The following is a 22,407-nucleotide window of genomic DNA, read 5'->3' as shown; positions in this document are numbered from 1 at the left end:
GAACAGATAGAATATAGTTGTAATAATTATTTATTGCTATTATCTGCTAAAATTTAGAGTTGTGTCAGTTCGGGGTTTAATTGATTTTTAAAATTTTACTTATTTTTTTATTATCGGTCCTATTTTCCTGTTTCTTTGCATATCTGACCATTTTTGTTTGGATGCTAGACATTTAAACTTTGGATGGTGGTTATTACTGTATTCCTATAAATATCCCTTAAATTTTTTCTGAAACACAGTTATTTGGAAGTAGTTTGAAAATTTCTGGTAAGATTTTCTAGGTGAAACTGTGTTTTTGAGTCATGTTTAGTGCTAATACCCACTGCTTGGGTAGGACCCTTCTGTTTACTTCATGCAATGCCCCATGAATTATGAAGTTTTCTGGTTTGGAAAGTTACTTGGCCTCTCTGTGCTGGGTGAGCAAAGCTACTTGCTCTCCCCTCTATTCATTTCTGGTGTTTTTTTCTTTAGCTTAGGTAATTTCCTCATGTGCTCCTCTCTGGAGTTCTGTCTGTTGCTCCTTTCTCTCTGGTGCACTGTCTTGCAACCTCTAGCTGCCTAGGACTATCTGGACTTGAAACTCTATCTCATCAACTTAAAGTTAACTGAGAGCTACCTGGGGGGAACCCTGTAATTTCTTTCAAGGCAGTAAGCTGCGCAATCAGATAGCTCACTTCATTTCTTTCTTGTCCATCAGGTTTCACTGTCCTTTGTTATCTTATGTCCAGTATCTTGGAATCACTGTTTCATATATTTTGTCCAGTGGTTTTAGCTGTTTCAAGCAGGAGAGAAAATCTTATCCTTGTTACTCCATCATGGCTAGAAGTGGACATGTACATATGTGTTTTAAAAATAAATTACTCATATGATTAAGATGCAGCCACTTGAGCCCTAGTCAGAAGGTTGACATTTGAGGACCATCCCCTCAATCTGTTGGACTACTCACTGATATTTAGTCACCCATATACCTTTGTCTCTGTGTCTTTACTTTTCCAGTTACCTAAGTCCTGAATCCTTTCCCCTCCTTTGCTTCCCTTACAAATCTTAAAGATATTTTAGAGTTTAATCAAAATGCTGTATCCTCCTTCTCAGTGGAGCAAGGCCTCCACCTCTCTGCTGGGGGAAAAAAATAATTCCTTCCTAAGTGCTTCCATAGCAAATTCATTACATTTAAGAAATCATAGTAGTTGTTTTATTCTGCTTCTTATACTTGTTTACTCATTTGTTTATAAAATTCCTAAGGCCACTTTGTCTTTCTGGCACAAAGCAGGTATTACATTGTATCCTAAGGAATGAAGGAGAGCCTTAAAAGCAAAAAACTAAGTAGTAGAACAAAGCAGTACAGAGAGATCATCTTAGAGTTTGCAGAAGGTGGTTTTAAAGGCTTGTTTTGGTTCAGACAATCTAAGATTGGGTTGGCAAATAGATTTCCTCTTGTTTGAATCTGATTGAATACTATGTTGAGAAGGGTTTTGAGGTCACATCTTCACTTCATGAGAAAGCCAGCCATTAGATCATAAGATGTTGGAATGTCTCAGGTATTTTGATAGTTTTGGCTAAACATGTGCAATATTTTGAAACAATAGTTAGTTAAGTACATAATACATGTTAGGCAGCATTCTAAGCATGATGGACATAACTCATTCGCTTCCCCTGACAATGCACTGAGGTAAGTTCTATTAATATTCTCTTTACGTAGGGAAACTAGGGCATAGAGAGATTAAGAAACTTGCTCAAGTCACACACCTGGTAATTTTGGCTCTAGAGTTTATGCTCTTTGTCCCTGTTATACTGTCCTCATATTGAACATTTAATTAATTTCAGAAAAATTGATGTGACATAGCTATACTTTTATAGTACAGAAGGGACAAACAAAATAAACTTGCTGCTTATTAATATGATAATGGCCCAATCTTCCCAACTTCTGCCTTAGGTTAGAAAGATTTATCTTTTCATGATTCTTATGTGCGATCCTTTGTGTTTTATTTCTTTAGGGTCCCTTGCCAGCTCCATTTTCGACCCACTCAAATATCTTGTGGGTGCTTCAGGAGGAGTCTATGCTCTGATGGGAGGCTATTTTATGAATGTTCTGGTGGTAAGAACTTTGGGAATGGAATCTACAGATCTTTTTTTTTTTTTTCCTTTTAAAGAATAACTGGTATTTGGATCAGGGAATCTTCGTCATATTTACTGAGCATTCATCTTCCTTTTAGGAACCAGGATTTTCCTTTCATATTTTATCTTTATTTTTTTTTTCTGATCTCAAAGGTGATGAATACTAAAAAATTTTTTAAGCTGAATAATAGTCAAAATCTCAAATAGAGTATCTGTTAACAGTTTGATATACATCCTTTCAGATCTTTTTCTAGATGTATTCAAAATCCTGACAAAATTGACTACAAAAATGGACCCGCTCTTAAAGATACTGTTCTTTGTCTTAACATAGAGTTATCTTGACTCCATTTACCCATATCAGTACACAGAAATCCACTTCAGTCTCTTCAAGTGCCCCACAGCACACTGTAGAGCTGCATCCTGATTTAATCCTTCAATGAAAAAAAAGTGGGGTGACTCTACCTATTCACACTTGTAGATAGTGCTGTAAGGATGTTGTTCTCTTACTGTAAGGATGTTGTTCTCTTACATTTATCTTTTTGCGTGCGCGTGTGTGTGTGTGTGTTTGTGTGTGTGTGTGTATGTTGGTAGGATAAATTCCTAGAAGTGGATTTACTGGGTCAAGGCTTTAAATTTTCATAGATAAATGCAAAATACCATTTTATATGTCAATGTCTAGTATATAAGAATGTCAACCACTTTTTAAAAGAGACTATAGTGTTAAATCTTGGCTAGCTCTGAAACCCTTTGACCCACGATGGTATACTTATAAATAGTCTAGGAGGGGGGTTGCCTGGGTGGCTTAGTCATTAAGAGTCTGCCTTTGGCTCATGTCATGATCCCAGGCTCCTGGGATTAACCTTCTGCATAGGGCTCCCTGTTCAGTGGGAAGCCTGCCTCTCCCTCCTCCATCCCCCCTACTTGTGTTCTCTCTCTTGCTATGTCTCTTTCTGTCAAATAAATAAGTCAAATCTTTAAAAAAAAAATACCCTAGGAGGAAAATAGGAAGCAATTATAAAACTATTCTAAAAATAGAAGTTATTTAGAAAAATGTTTTTCAGGCTTTGGATTGCAGCCCATTAGTGGGTTGTGAACACAGTTTAAGGAATTGTGACCAAAAATTAAACAAAAAGAGGGGCACCTGGCAGGCTAAGTAGGCAGAGCATGTGACTTTTAATCTTGGGGTCTTGAGTTCAAGCCCCATATTGGGCATGGAGCTGACTTAAACTAATAAAATTTTTTTAAAAAATTAAAAATTAAAAAAAAATTCAGTATGTATTACGTGTAAAACTGTTTGATTTATGTGTGTACTGGATTTTTATGTAAATTGTTTCTTATTATAGGTTGTGACCCCAACAGTTTAAAAATAATTGATTTAAAGTAAACATGGATATTTCAGTGTCTTTACTCTTTGGGAAGAGAATTAATAAATTGAAAGGGGAGGGAGAAGTAACTCAATAAATTAAAGTAGAGATGTCTGTCTGACTCAGTTTTTTTTTTTTTTTAAGATTTAATTTATTTATTTGAGAGAGAGAGAGCATGAGCCAGGGGAGGGGGAGAGGGAGAGGAAGAAGCAGACACCTCACTGAGTAGGGAGCCCAATGGAGGGCTTGATCACAGGATCCCAAGATCATGATCTGAACTGAAGGCAGACACTTAACCGACTGAGCCACCCAGGTGCCCCAGACTCAGTAATTCTTTAGTAACACGGGAGGATACTGTAAACTGGACTGAGATTTTCTTTTTAAAAGATTTATTTATTTATTTTGGAGAGAGAGAGAGAGAACAGAGAGGGGTAGGAGAGAGAATCTTAAGCAGACTCCTCTGCTGAGCACAGAGCCCTACATGGAACTTGATCTCATGACCCCGAGATCATGCATGGCCTCAGCTGAAAGCAAGAATTGGACACTCAACTGACTGAGCCATCCAGGTGCCCCTGGACCGAGATTTTTCAAAGCTAACATGAAACTTTATTTTTTATTTTTTACCCAATATTTTAAATTTTTTTGAAATTCTTTAAAAGAATTGAGATAATATTCAAATTTTAACTAACTCCTATTTGGAAGGAAGAGGATAAAGTATTGAATGAATATTAACCAAAACACCCTTAGAAATATTTCATCAGACTTCATTTGACAGCATCTATCTATCTTATCTTATCATATCTCTACCCATGACATGTTAAGTATTGATTTCCACATTACCTATATTTTGATTTTTTTCCTGCTAATACAGTCCTGTCTAGTTAACTAGGAATTAAAAGGAATTAACTATTTCTTTTGCTCTCAAGTACACCAGCATTATACTTCCCAAATACATTTGAAAGCTGTGCTTCGAGAGCATTGCTTTATTTTGTAAATACTTGACACTCAAACTTTAAATGAAAAAGCAGGTGAAGAGAGAGTACAGTGGAGGTTTCATTTGCCAATAGATGGCTTACATTATTTTTATTTATCTCTTTGCAAGAATTTTCGAGAAATGATTCCTGCCCTCGGAATTGTCAGACTACTGATCATCATCCTTATAAGTAAGTTTGTTTGTTTGTTTGTTTTTAAAGATTTTATTTATTTATTTGACTGACAGAGATCACAGGTAGGCAGAGAGAGAGGGGGAAGCAAGCTCCCTGCTGAGCAGAGGGCCCAATGTGGGGCTCGATCCCAGGACCCTGAGATAATGACCTGAGCCGAAGGTAGAGGCTTTAACCCACTGAGCCACTGAGCCACCCAGGTGTTCCATTATAAGTCAATTTGTTTTGTGAACACTTCGCACCTGTAACTTTATCAGTTTGACTTCCAGAGGGCCTCACTTTTCCTAAATACTGGCAGGGAGTGACAAAGAATTTTGGCTCCATAACCCTAAGCAGAAAGGTCAATGGAGGAGTTTTCACACCCCTGTGGGGGGGTTTTTAGAGGTGCCTTAGTAATGAGTTTCTGCTTTTTGTTTCTTTCTGGAGTGGGGGAAGTCAAGAGGATAGAGCTTTAGGTAGTCTGTCTACTTTAACCACAACAGCTTCATTTATGTTTTATATACTGGATTTTTCTCATACATTGGACTCTGTATGTGATATTGTCTGAAACAGGAAAGCTTGAAAAACACGGACATGATCTGTTCTCTTCCTCACTTTATACATTTTCAGATGAAGGGAAAAAAATCTGATCTAGGATCTAAGCATGGAGCAGTGGCTGAGGCTTGAAGACAGGAGCGGAGGGTGAGGGAACGGAGAGGTCAAGGAACTGGGAGGATGGCCAGTGTGGCTTTTGAAATCTCCAAGAATGACAGCAGAGAATTACATGCTGAAGGAGTTTAGGAAGAATGCTCAGTCTGGAGAGGAAGCGAAACTTTAGCCGAGTCTGAACGTCATGGTAGATTTTGGGTGGTGGCAGGCCACACTGGGTAGAAGAAAAAGAGCCACGGCAGGACTATTAACTCGTGTTTTTTGATCTGCTTCTGCAGAAGCTGGAGCCACATAGAGGGTGTGGGGAGAAGGCAGACCCTGGGGTGAGACAGTAGGGTCCCTCTTGAAGGCCATGATGGAGGCAATGCTTGATAAAACCTAAGATTTTGGCTATTCACATGGTAAGAAGAAATGGTTCTGCTAATTGGTATCAAGAGTTCAGTTATCCACATTGCTGGGAATAGGGCCAACTACCTCTGAGGAGACTAAATCCAGTTTATGGACAGTTCAGCTGTAAAAACACTGTTTCATCTTGAGAGAAGGTAAGTGACTTGTTTATATGTTACACATACTCAATGTAATATTTTTGTCCGTAAGAAACTGAAAATGTGAGGCAAAGTTGTGAGCACAGAAAGGACAGCAAATGTCTGTTGTGAGAGTCACTGTGGAGCAGAGCTGCCACCTGGGCTGTTAAGTGTCACACTGGGACCAAGGGACAAATCCTGTGACCAAAACATGTTGCCACACACACGTTTCTTGGTTTTCAGTCTGTTTCTTTTAGGGTAATTATGAATGACTTTGTAAAATGAGTCTCAAACCCTTGATGGGAAAATGGTTTTAATACTCTTCAGTGTTGGAGTAAAAACCCTTTCCTTATGCACAGGGAGTCTCCAAAAATAGTTTATGTAACATTATGTCATTCCCGAGGTAAGTAATAAAGTCACTTTATTTTTACAGAGCAGCTAAGACCTGTTAATGTTAACCTTTCCCACTCCCTGGCATGGACCATTTCTAAAAGTTCTTCGGCTTTGTGGTTTACCTATTATTGAAGAAAAGGCAAATTACAACACATGCCACATTAACAAAATACAGTATATTTTTATTTTAAACACATTTCCTTGGGAAAGTGTATAGTTTTTTTTTTTTTAACTGGTTAAACAGGTAAAATATTCTTCTTAACTGTGAAGGACAATTGGCCTGATGAACCTTCCTTCCTAAGCATTATTGTTCCATGCATCTACTGAAAAAGCAGCTGAGTTTTTGAAAGATGAAATCACATTTTCACCCTTCCAAAAAAAAAAAAAATCCTTATAAAGGCAACTCTCTTAAAAATCAGTGTCAAATTTTTAGCAAGGACAATAACTTGGTTTATTGGAAAAGAAGCTTCTTTTCGGGTGGGAAGACATGTCCCAGTGTAGACACTGCAGCAGATGGAGAAGCAAACTCTCCCAGGAAGCAGGAGGAGTCGGGCAGAGAGATATAGAAAGGGCATGACAAGAGAGCAAGAAGTTGGAGGAATGGATGTGCTAAGGGTTACAAGAACTTTTTGAAAGGAGGCCTTGTTCTGTGGACGACGAGGCCAGAATAACTTTTTCCAGTAAGAACTTTCCTAGTTCTACCTCTGTTGTGTATTTATTTACACAGGACTAGGAAATCCAAATGATGGCTGCAGATACAACTCAGATGCATTTATCCAGCACGTTGTGTAACAGTCATTCACAATTAAATTAATATTGAGTACTTCCTCGACCTCAATTCCCGTCTAGTCACTTGAACATCAATCAATACAGTATTGAAAGGGAAACCAGCCACAGCACATGGCCCTGATGCTGTTTCCCCAAAGGCAAGGACTAGGTCTTTCCATCTCCGAGGACACGGAGGCTCCACTAAGTGGAGCACAGGGAGTTGAGGGATGGGTGTGGAATGTGACAGCTGCACGAGATGTTTCCAAGTATAGGCCACGTGGAAGGTGGAGTTCTTCTAGGCCAAGAAGTCCTGGAAACTCCTTTGGCATCATGGGTCTGCCTTATTTGAAGAAGGTTGAGTTCTGGCTCTTGATGTTCCATTGGAAAGTATGGACTCATCTCTTTTCTTGGCCTGTCATCAGTGCTCTGGTGTACTTAGAGGCAGTTAGTGTGGTAGGTGAGAGGGGAGCCTCCATGGTCAGACTTCTTAAGGTTCAAATCCTGTCCCTGCCTCTGAGCTGGGTGGCCTTGGACAAGTACTTACCTCCTGTGTTTTGTTTTCCTTATGGATAAGATGCCACCGTCATTCCTCACTTGGATGGATATCATACCTGTGATCTAGCTGGTCTCCTGCTCTCGTCCTTGGTCTCTTACACTCCTTCCTGTATAGCAGCCAGAATGATCTTTCAAAAACAGACGTCGAGGTACACACCTGGGTGGCTCAGTCCGTTAAGGCAGCTGCCTTCGGCTCAGGTTGTGATCCCAGGGTCCAGGGTCCCAGGGTCCCACATCAGGGTCCTTGCTCAGTGGGGGACCCTGCTTCTCCCTCTGCCTGCTGCTCCCCCTGCTTGTCCTCTCTCTCTTTCTCTAGCAAATAAATAAAATCTTAAAGCAACAACAACCACCACCACCAAAACATAAGTTGAATCATATCACTTGTGTGCTCCAAAGCTTTCAAAGGTTTCCTACCACTTGGAGCCAAAGTCTTTACACTGGCCCATAAAGCCCCTACGTGATTTGTCCCCTGCTCCTCGCCTAACATTTTATCCCCAACTGCAGTCCATAATCACCTGAGGTCTTGTTAAAACATAGACTCCTGAGCCTCATCTTCAGGGTTTCTGGTTCAATAATTCTAGGGTGAGCCTGAGAAGTTTAATTTATAATAAGTTCCAGGTGAATGTTTGCTGCTGCTCTTGGGAGGGGCAGGAAACCAGACTTTGAAAACCAACTACTCAGCCAGCTCAGCTGCTCTGGTCTTCCTCCAGCACATCGGGCACATTCCTGCCACAGGGACTTTGCACTTGCTCTTCCCACTGCCTGGAAGACTCTTACTTCAGAGGACAGCATCGCTTGCTCTCTTATCTCTGTCACATGTCATATTCTCAGTGAGATTGTCCTTGACTCTATTAAAAAATCACACCCTACTCCCAGCGTTCCTTATCCTCCTTCCTCTCTGCATTTTGCCCATTTGATGGAGCACTTAGTGCCATTTGCTGTACTGCACGTTTTATGTTTTAATAATTTGTGTGCCTCCCGGAACGAGACCATCAGCTCCAGGAGGCAGAGCTGTCTCATCTGTTCACTGCAGTATCTCTGCCCCCTAGAATAGTGCCTGGCACATAGTGGATAACCACCAAATACAGGTGGGATGAATCAATCTGTCACATGGGATAATGGTATATTCATTTCATAGAGTCCTTATGAGGATTAGCAAATTGATACTTTTTGTTTTTTTAGATTTTATTTATTTGTCAGATAGATAGAGTACAGGCAGGCAGAATGGCAGGCAGAGGCAGAGGGAGAAGCAGGCCCCCTGCGGAGCAAGGACCCCCCCCCCCCCATGAGGCACTCGATCCCAGGACCCTGAGATCATGACCTGAGCCGAAGGCAGCCACCCAATGGACTGAGCCACCCAGGCATCCCCACAAATTGATACTCTTAAAGCTCTTATAATAGCACCTGGCAGAGTGAGTCTCCATAAATGTTAGCTGCTACCATTACTAGAAGAGAACCCAAAACATCTGGTGTATTGCTCTGGTGGTCCTGGGTCTTCATCAATTTGTTTTTCTTTCTAGTTGGGTCAGATATGGGATTTGCTCTCTACAGAAGGTTCTTTGTCCCTGTGGACGGGTCACCGGTGAGTTTCATTTATTATTATTATTATTATTATTTTTTAAAGATTTTATTTATTTATTTGACAGAGAGAAATCACAAGTAGACGGAAAGGCAGGCAGAGAGAGAGGAAGGGAAGCAGGCTCCCTGCTGAGCAGAGAGCCCGATGCGGGACTCGATCCCATGACCCTGAGATCATGACCTGAGCCGAAGGCAGCGGCCTAACCCACTGAGCCACCCAGGTGCCCCTCATTTATTATTTTTTAATAAGAACTTGTTCAGCTATCATATCAGTAGCCAAAAGGGTCATCAAATAGGGGCAACAATTCTGTGATTTAGGGCAGTCACGCTTTTCAGTGGAAGGTGAACAGATTCCTGAAGAAATCAGATTTTTGGATTATCCTTTTCACTTAACTCTCTCAGAGCCCTGATTGCTGACTCTAACTTCTCTGCACCTGGAAAACAGCAATGAAAATTTGGTCCAGATGATTTTGCAAGATAAAACAAAAACAAAAACAAAAACAAAAACAAAACGACAGAGTTTTCTTATTAGTCTTTGAATTGGGTAGTTTCTGCTGGCATACGTGTGTCTCTGTCATCCGTGTTTTCATTCTGACATTCCATTTATGTGGGGTTAGATGTGGCTCCTACAGAGATCCCCCGTGGTCATGGAACACCTCCTCTTGACATTATACAGGACCATCCTGAATGTGATGGTGACAGAGAATGAGTGAGAAAGAATGTCTCGGTCCTGTGCATTCGGAGTGTGGATGAAATGACATTTTTTAAGCTCAGCATGGTTTCAGAACATCTCCTCTCTGTGCACATGGGAGTTCTGGGTCTCTTTTTCGCGTACCTCCTTGTCCTTCAGGCTTTTAAGACTCTTGTTGACTCTGATGGTATGTGTCTTTTAGGAAGAGGGACGCAACTGAAATATGCAATTAGCATTTTCTTCGCTTATTTTCATGTCTCCCCTTTTCCTCCCAAGGTGTCTTTTGCAGCCCATGTTGCAGGTGGATTCGCTGGAATGTCCATAGGTTACACTGTGTTTAGCTGCTTTGATAAGGCTCTGCTGAAGGACCCAAGGTTCTGGATAGCAATTGCAGCTTATTTCGCTTGTGTCTTATTTGCCGTGTTTTTCAACATTTTCCTATCCCCAGCAAACTGAACTGCCTCATGATATATAAACCAAGGAATGCAAAGAGCCATCTGGAAAAAAACTGAAGTCTATGAAGAGACCAAGAAGTCCTTGCAAATACTAACATTTTTTTTTAAAGAGGTCAGAACACCACCGATGTCCTCAGTTGCAAAGACTGTTTACAAAAGGGGTTAGGGTTTAGGGAAGGGGCTTCTGAACGCAGAGGAGGGAAAAGGAAGAGAGAAAAGGGAAGGGATAGAAAAAGCAGGGATTGGCTCTTTCCAGACTCATGGTGTGCATCATATGTATCTAAATGAGACTTGCTCTCCTTAGAGGGTATGTTGTAGAGACTGTTTGATAGAATTCACAAATACTGTACTGTGCTGATAATAAAAACTTTTCATACCTGTGCCAGACTATTGATAATCACTTTCTGTCACTGTTGCGGGTGGACAGACCACTGTTTGAGGTGCTTGATATACATTATTGCTCATCTTTTCAGCAACCCAGCGAGGTGGCTATTACTCTATCTAGAGAGGACCACATGGAAAATCATTAAAAAAAAAAAATCAAGTAACTTGTCTAAGAGGGCACTGATTTAAAGGTTGGTAATGACTCGAAAGCCCACTCTCTCCTCCTCTAATGAGGCTATGTTCCCCAAATACTGAAAGCTGAGAGTATCATAGGAGGACAGAACAAACATTTCTGTGAGTGCATCATAGATGCTAGAAATATCTTATAAAAGGAGACTGAAAATTTTCCGGACTGCCAGTTTAAGATTCAAGAAGTGTGTCTAGGATCCTGAGGAACCTAGAACTAGCTTTCTGGTGCAATCCCGGACTCTGGATTCTCATCCTTTACATGGCTAGTGGCTCTCCTGGGAGTGGGTAGGATTTATTTACAAAAGGTAAAATGTCAAATCTGAAAGCTGAGAAGCCTGTCTCCTTTCTTATTATAGAACCCAGACTGTTAGCCTTTTTTTTTTCTTTTTTTTTTATTTTTTTATTTATTTATTTGACAGAGAGAAATCACAAGTAGATGGAGAGGCAGGCAGAGAGAGAGAGAGAGGGAAGCAGGCTCCCTGCTGAGCAGAGAGCCCGATGCGGGACTCGATCTCAGGACCCCGAGATCATGACCTGAGCCGAAGGCAGCGGCTTAACGCACTGAGCCACCCAGGCGCCCTTTTTCTTTTTTTTTTTAAAATGTAGGCTCCATGTCTGGGCACCTGGGTGGCTCACTCTTGATTTTAGCTCAGGTCATGATCTCAGGGTCACAGGACTGTGCCCTGTGCCCTCCCCCTTCCCCCTCCTCCCTCCCTGCAGCGGGCTCTGAGCTCAGCATGAAGCCTGCTCGGGATTCTCCCTCTCCCTGTCCCTCTGCTCCTCCTCACCCCTTGCACTCTCTCTCTCCCCCTTTCAAAAAAGAAAAAAAAAAAAAAAAGTAGGCTCCATGCAGCATGGAGCCCAACATGGGGCTTGAACTCAACAACCCTAAGATCAAGACCTGAGCTATGATGGAGTCAGACATTTAACCAAGGAGCTACCCAGGTGCCTTGGTCACCCTTTATCCAAAATAGTAGTTTTGGGCTATCTGAACACAGGAAATACAATGTTTTTCTTTCATCATTGACATGTTTTATTTTTGAACACCTATCTAAACATGTTGCTGTTTTCTGAAAGGAGCATACATACTTACTTAGATATATGCCAAGTATTATGTCAGCATTTTGAGAAAAACTGATCTGAGATTTGTTTAAAAAAAAAGTTTTTTGAGTATGAGAATATGCATATGTTTTTGGTTAAACAAATATTTGAACAAGAACTTAAATGAAAGAGTCTCTTTTACCTTCCCACCCCAAACCTGCTCCTTTTCCTGGTGATGACTGCTGTCAACAGCTGGGGGTATGTTCTCGAAGATCTTTTTCTACCCACGAGGCGCAGAAAGGAAAATGGATTTGAGTTGATGCCTGGCTCCCTCACTGTACTAAATGGCACTGAACCTGCTCTGCATCCCCAAAGGGACAAGTTCAGAGAACAAGTTGAAGGTGACTGGTATAACTTATAAGAATGATTTACCCCGACTTAGAAAGATCTGGGTTAATCTCTGTTCTAATTAAATATACATATTATGTATATGTTCATACATATGTATACAGTTCATACATATGAACTGTTAAATTTTAACAGCATAAATGAGATTATACTAGGGGTGCGGCTCTGTAACTTGCTCTACAATGTGATGTTAGAGACTTCCATTCTCTGAGTTGCGGGATGATAAAGATGTACTGTGGTTATTTAACCACGCCTCTACTGGACACTGTTGCTGATTTTGTGTTATTATCAACAGTGTTATGTGCACTTCCTAGGTGCAGGATACCTTTGAGTATGTTTGCTCAATGAATATTTTAAGCATCCAGAAGCAGAAATGCTGTTAATTTTGATAGATTTAAACTGCCTTTTAAGTAGCTGCATCCACTTACATTCTTACTGACAGCAGGTGATAGTAAGTTTCCTTATACTTTTACCAAAAGCAGATACTGTAAATCTTTGAAAAAAATCTGCATTTTGATAGTGAAAAAATAATACTTCCTTTAAATTTGTATTTATCTAACTACTAATGAGGCTTAGTGTTTTTCAAGTTTATTAATAGTTTATGTATAATGTATATATTACACCTATGTAACATATAATATACAAATATATGAATATAAATGTATAATTTTCCCCTGTAAAATAGTTGCATTTAATCTGAAAAGTATCTGTTAATTGGCAAAGAGCCCAGAGAAGGGGTGTCTGGCTGGCTCCGGCTGAAGAGCCTGCCATTTTTGATCTCAGAGTTCTGAGTTCAAGCCTCATGTTGGGGAGTAGAGATTACTTAAAAATAAAAAATCTTAAGGGAAAAAAACAAAAGCTCAGAGAAGAAATAGTCATCGGTCATGGCCAACCCATCAGGTCACTAGCTCTGAAGAGAGAACTTTAATGACCTAAATGGAAATTTAATTGTCCTAACAGAAAACTAGACAGAGAAACAGAATTCATCTAACTATGAAAACTTTTTTAGGGGTGCCTGGGTGGCTCAGTTGGTTAAGTGACTGCCTTCAGCTCCAGTCATGATCCTGGAGTCCCAGGATCAAATCCCACATCAGGTTCCCTGCTCAGCAGGGAGTTTGCTTCACCCTCTGACCCTCCCCCCATCATGCTCTCTCTCTCAAATAAATAAATAAAAAAGAAACTGTTTTTAGTCAGAAAGAGTTTTCAGTACTAGAAACATGGTTCACATTACCCAAAACAGTGATATCTAATTGGGCTCCCCAGGGGGCAAAATTACTACAAAAAAAAAGCATACGAACATCTGGTGTTTTCAATTTGACGTCTCTGAATTATAGAGGAACCATCTATTCAGCTTAATTTGGGGCTCAGAACTTTAGTCTTCTAAACTGCTATGTTATTAGACATACTGGAAATATTCTTTATTTATCCCATCCAATAAAGTAGCCAGAAGGTACATGCAGCTCTTAAATTTTAATTAAAATTAAATAAGATAAAAACCCCTCAGTTCCTGTGTTACACAAGTCATGATGCAAGTGCCCAATGGCTCTATGGTAGCTTGTGACTACCTTATTGGACAGTGCAGAGGGAGTCTGTTTCAGCATTGTTGCAAAAGTTCTATTGGACAGAGTGGTTTCAGGAGCAGGAACAATGAGCACAAATGAATTTTAGCAGATGGCTGACTCAGATTGAATTGAACTGCACTATACCTGCAACACCTGGGAAGGGACACCTTCAGAGAACATGATTTGCTTCTCAGATTTATCTGAACAGGTTTGTGTTAATCTCTGTTTTAGCAAATTAACAAAGAGTTGTTTGAAATGTTTTTATTCTTTGCTTCTGAATTCTGTGGGATTGAGTCTTTGTAGACTAGTATTCATGTCATTTAGGAAAGCTTCAGAACTTAAGATTAGTAGCTAATTTACTGCTCCTTTCAGGAAATACTATGCTTTTGTATCTTAAGGAAAAACAATTTTTCTGTGTGTGATTATAGAAGTGCTCATGGTAAAAACAAATTAAAATACATGTAATTAAAAAAAATGTCAATTGTAATTATACCACCCAGAGATTATCATACTTAATATCTTTAGTTTTTTTTTTTAAATCATAGTTAATACCTTGATGAATTTTCTTCTAGGCTTTTTCTTACACATTTCTACATATAAACAAATATATGATTATGGGGTCATACAGTTCTATTTTATAAACTGAAACAATATATCAAATGTCTTTTTTTTTAATTTTTAATTTTTTATAAACATATATTTTTATCCCCAGGGGTACAGGTCTGTGAATCGCCATCAAATGTTTTTTTATATTAGTATATATTTATCATTTTTACTGGTTGCATAGTACCATACTATAGATGCACTATTATTTATTATGTACAACACTGCCTTTCTTGTAGTGATAATTACTTTGGACATATTCAATTTGCAATTATTAAGAACAACATGAATGATACCATTGCTTATACTTTAAAGTGTTTTGGATTGTTGGATCAAAGAATATGTTATTATTAACATAATAAAGTTAAATAGAAATTTTCTCTATCTCAGAAGTACAACTAATTTTTAGAAGTTTGATGCTTTTGTAAATCTTTTCAATCGTATGAAGCTTTAGAAAAGGAACTAAAGACTTTAAAATCAGTTATTTAAAAAGTCCAAACTATCACTATTTGACATACCTAATTTAAGTAAACCTTTAAGAGAAAACAGATGATTTCTTCATGTTTCTTTCATGCAAATCTTAAGTGCACCCAAAGAGGAAAAATAGAACAGGACCTGACTTTAGAGCCACACTGATTTTCAATGCCAGTTCCAGCTGTGTGACCTTGGGTAATTTAAAGATTTTATTCATTTGGTTGGGGGAGGGCAGAGGGTGAGGGAGAGAGAGTACCAGGCAGATGCTGTGCTTAGTGTAGAGCTGGATGTGAGGCTTGAACCCACAACCCTGAGATCATGGCCTGAGCCAATATTGAGACTTGGATGTTTAGCCAATGGAGCCACCCAGCTGCCCCAACCTTGGATAATTTAGGTGTGCCTCAGTCTCCTCATCTGTAAACTGGGGAAACAATATTCCTACCAAATAAGGTTTTTATAAGGTTTTTGTGATGAATATATTGTTTAGCTATAGTATCCCAGTATTGTATTTAACTGTGTAACATTTCCCTTTATATAAGGGATATAGTACACACATTGATATTTTAAATGAAAGTTATGAAAACACTTGTCTTTTTATCTTTCCTGTAGGATATATTTCCTCTTAGATACACTAGAATCTCTACCTTAATATGGAATGTACTGCTTGATAATCCAAGCATCTAAAGTATAACTTGCTCTGTTATTACACTGTTCCTTCCATAAAAGCAAGCGATGTGTCCTAAGTAGGTCAAATATTGTTACAATGAAAATATCTATAATACCACCACCACCACAGCCATCTGTTTATTTCAAGAACTATCTAAAAACATTCTGCTAGGACAAAAATAGTTTAGAATTTCTGGAGTTCTTTTTTTATTTGTATTTATCTTGAAGTTCTGTTTTTTTAATTTAAGCTTTACTTAGTTAACTGGAGTTCATTTTAAGATGATAAAAATGTACACAATTGTTCATAGCTAATTAAGAATTTTATGAATATTCATAAATATTACCGAAATTTCTGATTTCTGAAAGTGCTCAACAACTGTCAGAAAGCCAAGAGAATTTAGACATTTAAACATGGATTAAAAAACAAATCTAAATTCTGATAGCAAGAGCCAGATCTGTTTCCTCTGATTTTCATTAAGTGCTGTATCCTACTGAATTATCAAATGAAACACTTTCATTTTCCTTTGTGTATAAATGAGATTTTAAGATCACTGACTTTGGTTATAATTTTTTTTTTAAGATTTTATTTGTCAGAGAGAGAGAGTACACACAAATAGGCAGAGAGGCAGGCAGAGAGAGAGGAGGAAGCAGGCTCCCTGCCGAGCAAGGAGCCCGATGTGGGACTCCATCCCAGGACCCCAGGATCATGACCTGAGCTGAAGGCAGAGGCTTAATCAACTGAGCCACCCAGGCGTCCCAATTTTTATATAATCTTAATAGAGAGATTTATAAGATCACATCAGTAGTTTTAGGAACCTGCCCAAAAGTTCTCAGTTAAAGTAAAACAGCAATAAACTTCAACTAACAATAACAAGACTCTTTTCTTATAGGGAGTCCTAGAGTTGTTTTTTTTTTTTTAATTTTATTTACTTATTTTAAGTCATCTCTACACCCAACATGGGGCTCAAACTCACAACCCCCAGTTCAAGAGTCACATGCTCTTCTGACTGAGCCAGCCAAGCACCCCATCTAGAGTTCTATTCTTCATAGAGAATATATACAACGCCTCCTCCAGCTATCTTTTTTTTTTCTTCATTGAATTATGATGTCTAAACATAAGTGATTAAAAATTCCTGATAGCTTAAAAAATTCTTGCTAAGATTACCACAGTTCTCTAGGGAAAGAGGAGAGTAACCCGCACACGAAGAGAGTGATGCTTTGTTCATGTTTTCGCCATAGGTTTGCTTTAGGAATTAGCATGTCCTTCAGAATGGAAGAATTTATCTGTCTCCCATTTGATGGGGTTCAGAGTGAAGATGGCTGACTAAATAAACATGGGGAACTGGAATTTCCTTGGAGGCATCCTGGAGGAAGTTCACATCCACTCCACCATAATTGGAAAGATCTGGCTCACTATCCTGTTCATATTTCGAATGCTTGTTCTGGGTGTAGCAGCTGAGGATGTCTGGAATGACGAGCAGTCTGGCTTCATCTGTAATACAGAACAACCTGGCTGCAGAAATGTGTGCTATGACCAGGCCTTTCCTATCTCCCTTGTTAGATACTGGGTTTTGCAAGTGATATTTGTGTCTTCACCATCCCTGGTCTATATGGGCCATGCTTTATACCGACTGAGGGTTCTGGAGAAAGAGAGGCAGAGGAAGAAAGCTCAACTGAGAGGAGCACTGGAGGGGGTGGAGTTTGAAATGCCTGGGGACCGAAGGAGACTGGAGCAAGAACTTTGTCAGCTGGAACAAAGGAAACTAAATAAAGCTCCACTCAGAGGAACACTGCTTTGCACTTACGTGGTACACATTTTCACTCGCTCCGTGGTTGAGGTTGGGTTCATGATTGGACAGTATCTTTTATATGGATTTCATTTAGAGCCTTTATTTAAATGCCATGGCCACCCGTGTCCAAATATAATTGATTGTTTTGTCTCAAGACCAACAGAAAAGACAATATTCCTACTATTTATGCAAGCCATAGCCACTGTTTCGCTTCTCTTAAATGTTCTAGAAATTTTCCACCTAGGTTTTAAAAAGATTAAAAGAGGGCTTTGGGGACAATATAAATGGAAGGATGAGCATAATGAATTTTTTGCGAACAAGTCAAAACAAAATCCTGCCAAGTATCAGAGCGCATCTGCAAATTCACTGAAGAGACTCTCTTCTGCACCTGATTATTACCTGTTAATGGAAAAGCAAAAACACACAGCAGTGTGCCCTAGTTTAAATTCACCTGCATTTCAGGTGGATCCTGACAATCACAGCGGAAATGATGAGAAATGTGTTTTGGATAAACAAGAAATTGTACTTTCTGATGAGATGCACACACTTAGCGCTACCTGTAGTCATCTTCAACACTTCAGCTCATGTAATAATGAAGACACTCATAAAATATTTAGAAAAGAAATGGGTAACCCATTAAGGGAAAAGAGAGAAATTGATTGCAAAGACAGCAAAAGGAACCACTGCTCTAGAGGTCACTGTTCTATTCCAGGTGTTGCTATAGATCTGGACAACCACATGGGGCAGTCATCCCAAACAGCTTTCCCTCTACCTGCTAACTGTGCCTGGGAACAGTTGTGGCCTAGTGCTACATGGGGTCCCTCTAAGGAAGATGAAAATCAGGTGTCACCTCCTAAAGGAAACCTGAAGGGCCAGTTCAGAGAGGGCACAATTAGCACCCTTCCTCCTTCCCAGGGAGACTGCCAGTCACTTGACATTCCAGATACTCCTGCTTCTTTGGGACAATTGTCCTTTGAATCTGATTTGGTCAGAAGCTGCAATAATCCTACTGCTTGTCCTCCAAATCATTTGGGGTTGCTGACAAACAACCTCATTGGTAGGCGGGCTCCCACAGACCTTCAGATCTGAACAGCTGTTGGCTTCTAGACATTCTGCATATTAAGCTATCACAGAAGTACCCTAGTGGTGGTGGAGTGCAGGCAAGACAAGGGTAGCCCTAAAGACCCGTTGTTAAGGCAGACAACTGCAAAACCATTTCAAAAAGGACAAAGAGATTAATTCTGAATGGTGAAGGGCAGTTTTAAACTCAAAGACATAGTTACCAAATCAGAATTACTTTTTCAGAGACTTCCTTTAAAATTCATGAAAACTGATTCTGGGAAAGTCACATGTTCAGAATCGAGGCTTAATGGTTTGGAAACAGATTTTTCCCTGAAGGGAGTACAGCTTTAGGAGACTGTCCTTGTTCTACATAATTCTCCTTTCTACTTGCTAATCTTTTATTTCTGGACAATGGTTCAATTGTTTGTCCCTGGGACTTAATTTAATTTCTTTATTGACTGCAACCTGATGTCTCCTGAGTATAGTGATAATATTGCTGTCTAGTAAATAAAATTTTAAAAAGATTGATGGCTTTATAGCATTTTGATTCAGTACCCAGGCTGGAGTCGTAGCTCTACACTCCCTGGTCCTCTAACTTCGCCACTCTATTAACACTGCCCACCTTACAAGGATAGCATGAGAATTAAAATAAGAAACGTGTTTAGTACAGTGCTTGGCACACATTAAGCGCTCAAAAGCTTAGTACGCTTCCGCTCATCCATCCTCCAGAGGCCCCTATCAAGCCCGCCACAAAACGAACTCCAAAAGTAAGAGCGGGAGCAGAAACACACGAGTCTAAGAACTCCTTTCCAGACATTGCATACCCAAGGGTTGCCCGGCGTCGGTCGTGCGCACCTTTTCAGCATGAGAGCCAAGAAACCGGCTTGTATAGGTTGCCACACCTAATGAGGTCCCAGCTGAGCCAGGTCTGCTCCAGACAGGTGTCCGAAGATCCCACCCGGCTCCAGTCCCAGCGCTACCGGCCTCCGCAAGCCACGCCCATCTTTGGCCCCACCTGGACACCAGTCCGGAGTTACCAAAACCTCGCCTCTCGCTAAGCAACCGAATCGCGGCAAGGACCGGAAGAGGAAGGAGAGGTGCTGCTCCGGGAGCAGAGAGGCGGGCGTACGCAGCCTCCCTCGGCTTAGCCCACTATGGGGCACTCACAGCGTCCTGGTCGTCATGAAAACAGGCCACACCCCTGCGATCTCGGCCCGTGGTCCGCAAGTACGCAGGCGCGCGCGCCCTTCCGCGCATGAGCAGTGCGGCTCAGAGCCCGCCAGCCACGGTCTCGGGCGCCAGCTACGCCGCTGCCGCTGTCACTATGGCCCATTACAAAGTGAGGGGGGCGCGGCGTGGCTGGGGGCGTGCGGGCGGTAGCCAGCCGCTGGTCGGCTGAGGGTGGGAATGGGGGCGCGCGCGCAGGTTTTGGGGGCCTGAGGTAGCGAGGCGGAGGCGGGGTTGCCGGACTCCCAGCGCCTTCTTCCTGCTCCGGCCCCTGGGCTTTGGCCACTGACCCGCCGTGTCTCCTCAGGCCGCCGACTCGAAGCGCGAGCAGTTCCGGAGGTACTTGGAGAAGTCGGGGGTGCTGGACACGCTGACTAAGGGTGAGCATGGGCTAGGAGAGGGTTCTTCGTGTCCACGCCGTGCTCTTTGGCGCTGAGCCCCCGACGGGCCAAGGCGTAGGGAAAGAAGGGGAACAGGTGGGATCTGTCTGGGGTCCAGCTAGGTGGGCCTCGGGGTTCAGCAGGCATTGGCGCACGTCTGGCTGTCGGACGGCACCGGAGTTGGGGTAGCCTCGCTCACACTACCGCTCTCCGGGCGGAGTGAAACTCTTGCAGCTGTTGCAAAGTCCCTCCGACTTCCGTTGCCTTGCCTCGAGCGGTCGCAGCGAGCACGTTTGCTAAAGACCTTGAAATCCCAATTCCTCTCTCCTTACAGTTTTTGCGAAGTCAAAATTATGTAAAGAAGCATTTTCCCCTCGAACAAAGGGCCAGTGGGAAAATTACCTGATTTCAAAGTTGCTTATAAAATAACTAAGTGAACTCAATCCCCAAAGTAGGCGATTCATAGTCAGTCTGGCTGCGGTTTTTCAACCCCCACTTTCGTAGGCTATACCAATTCCTACTCTGTGCAGATTTCATAAGTAGAATTACAGTTTAAAGAGCTTGAGGGCACATGAAAATGGTTATATTGTTTACACTTTTTAAGATGGAAGCTATTACACTGTATCTCTTTCTCCAAGGGGATTCAAGACTTAAGATGAATAAGGAGCTTCAAACTGGAGAGTTCCAAGAGATAGCTGGGGTACTGCTTACTTCATTAGCTCAGCAATAATGTGAATGTCAGCTATGTATCATTCAGCTCATTGGCTAGGACTTTCAAGGGTGTAGAACAGAAGAGCTGTCAGGGATGATGACTGGCTCCACATGAGAAGTGTGTGGGAATTAATTTGGTAACTGCTCTTGGCCGGAAGCAAAGGTTAGGAGAAAATTCTGGGAGATTAACTCTGGGTCTTAACAGAAAGCAGGACTTTTAATTCCCATGTATGGGCTGAGAATTCTGAATTGCTACCAACCTTAGGTTCAGGTACCAGTTTCTTTATCTCTTTGCAATTAAATTTCAGCAAACATGATAGGAGTATTCTATGAAAGTGCTGTGCTCTGTCCTCTCCTGAAGTGTCACAGAAGGTTCAATTTCATTGACCCCTCCCCTTTAAAAAAAAAAACAAACACTCCGTAAGTTAATTAACTTTCATCATTTTATTAAGGTCTCTGTTCCAGGCACTGGGGATACAGCAGTGGGGTGGGGGGAAGCCCCTGCTCTAAATGACCTTATATTCTATTTGGAGGAGACAGATAATACATAGTGCCAGCCAGTGGGAAATTCTATGAATAAAAACACAGCAAAGGGGATAAAGAACAACGGGTGTGCCATTTATAAGGTGTGATGGGGGAAGGTCTCAAGAAGTAACATTTGAGCAGAGATCTGGATGATATGTGATGTCAAGCATTCCAGGAAGGCAAGGAGGCCAGAGTGGCTGGACAGAGTAAAAGAATGTTAGAAGACAGATAAATGACCTTGGTGGGAAGTAACAGCCTTGTGGCCGTACATGGATCTTCCCTCGCGAGATTGGAAACCCCTGAAGGCTCCTTTTCCCTTGCTCACATCTACTGGCATCTGACTTCTCAATCTCTGTGGATTTACGGTCTCCTAAATAATATCAGAGAATTTAGCATAATGTCTCTACTGATGTGACCTATTTAAAATTTGATTTTCAGTTTCAAACACGGGTACTTTATACATATTTAATTTAATTTTAATACAGCATATTTCCAAGAGGATCTGAAACGGCTTCTAACATTAACACACTAAAGGACGGCTAAAGATAAAGATAAGTCATATGGAAAAAGAAGCATTTGAGTTATTTTGAGTACATCAACCTCTAAAAATCCCTCCTGCTAAGGCAAAAAGGGAAACACCAGCTATTGAGTTCTTATCTGATTAAAAGGAAGTATATTTCATCTATAGAAAAGCACAGGAAACTTGACATTTACATTATGTTCTGTAATTATCAACCTCATAGTACCACAGACAGAAGTTTAGAAGCTGAAAGAAGTGGGGTGGGGAAGAAGAGGTAGAAAAGGTAATACAGCATATTTCCAAGAGGATCTGAAACGGCTTCTAACATTAACACACTAAAGGACGGCTAAAGATAAAGATAAGTCATATGGAAAAAGAAGCATTTGAGTTATTTTGAGTACATCAACCTCTAAAAATCCCTCCTGCTAAGGCAAAAAGGGAAACACCAGCTATTGAGTTCTTATCTGATTAAAAGGAAGTATATTTCATCTATAGAAAAGCACAGGAAACTTGACATTTACATTATGTTCTGTAATTATCAACCTCATAGTACCACAGACAGAAGTTTAGAAGCTGAAAGAAGTGGGGTGGGGAAGAAGAGGTAGAAAAGG

General features: G+C 40.8%; 3 protein-coding genes across 9 annotated transcripts in view; all 3 read left to right on the top strand.

Moving 5' to 3' along the window:
- The window catches only part of RHBDL2 (rhomboid like 2), a 55,895-nt gene extending 38,964 nt beyond the window's left edge, over positions 1 to 16,931 (top strand). For 4 of the 6 annotated variants that reach the window (XM_059377348.1, XM_059377347.1, XM_059377344.1 and 1 more), the window contains 4 exons: positions 1,995 to 2,095; positions 4,582 to 4,642; positions 9,051 to 9,112; positions 10,076 to 10,641. In XM_059377348.1, coding sequence (XP_059233331.1) covers positions 1,995 to 2,095; positions 4,582 to 4,642; positions 9,051 to 9,112; positions 10,076 to 10,255 — 404 coding nt within the window. In that variant the 3' untranslated portion in view covers positions 10,256 to 10,641. Of the gene's footprint in view, positions 1 to 1,994; positions 2,096 to 4,581; positions 4,643 to 9,050; positions 9,113 to 10,075; positions 10,642 to 16,820 lie in introns of those variants that run through there. The other 2 variants (XM_059377346.1, XM_059377345.1) reach the window with 2 other exon arrangements.
- On the top strand, positions 16,916 to 18,957 carry GJA9 (gap junction protein alpha 9). The gene has a single exon (XM_059377341.1). The coding sequence runs from the start codon at positions 16,916 to 16,918 to the stop codon at positions 18,458 to 18,460; it is 1,545 nt and encodes a 514-aa protein (XP_059233324.1). The 3' UTR covers positions 18,461 to 18,957.
- A 706-nt stretch (positions 18,958 to 19,663) lies between these two features.
- Positions 19,664 to 22,407, top strand: part of MYCBP (MYC binding protein) — a 7,151-nt gene continuing 4,407 nt past the window's right edge. For both annotated transcript variants that reach the window (XM_059377339.1, XM_059377340.1), the window contains exons 1-2: positions 19,664 to 19,772; positions 19,968 to 20,040. In XM_059377339.1, the coding sequence (XP_059233322.1) occupies positions 19,689 to 19,772; positions 19,968 to 20,040 (157 nt within the window). In that variant the 5' untranslated portion in view covers positions 19,664 to 19,688. The remainder of the gene's footprint in view (positions 19,773 to 19,967; positions 20,041 to 22,407) is intronic.

The sequence above is a fragment of the Mustela nigripes genome, chromosome 14 (assembly GCF_022355385.1).
Source record: "Mustela nigripes isolate SB6536 chromosome 14, MUSNIG.SB6536, whole genome shotgun sequence".
Taxonomy (NCBI): Eukaryota; Metazoa; Chordata; class Mammalia; order Carnivora; family Mustelidae; genus Mustela; species Mustela nigripes.
Note: the sequence above shows the minus strand (reverse complement) of the source record. Positions and strands in the feature narration are given on the sequence as shown.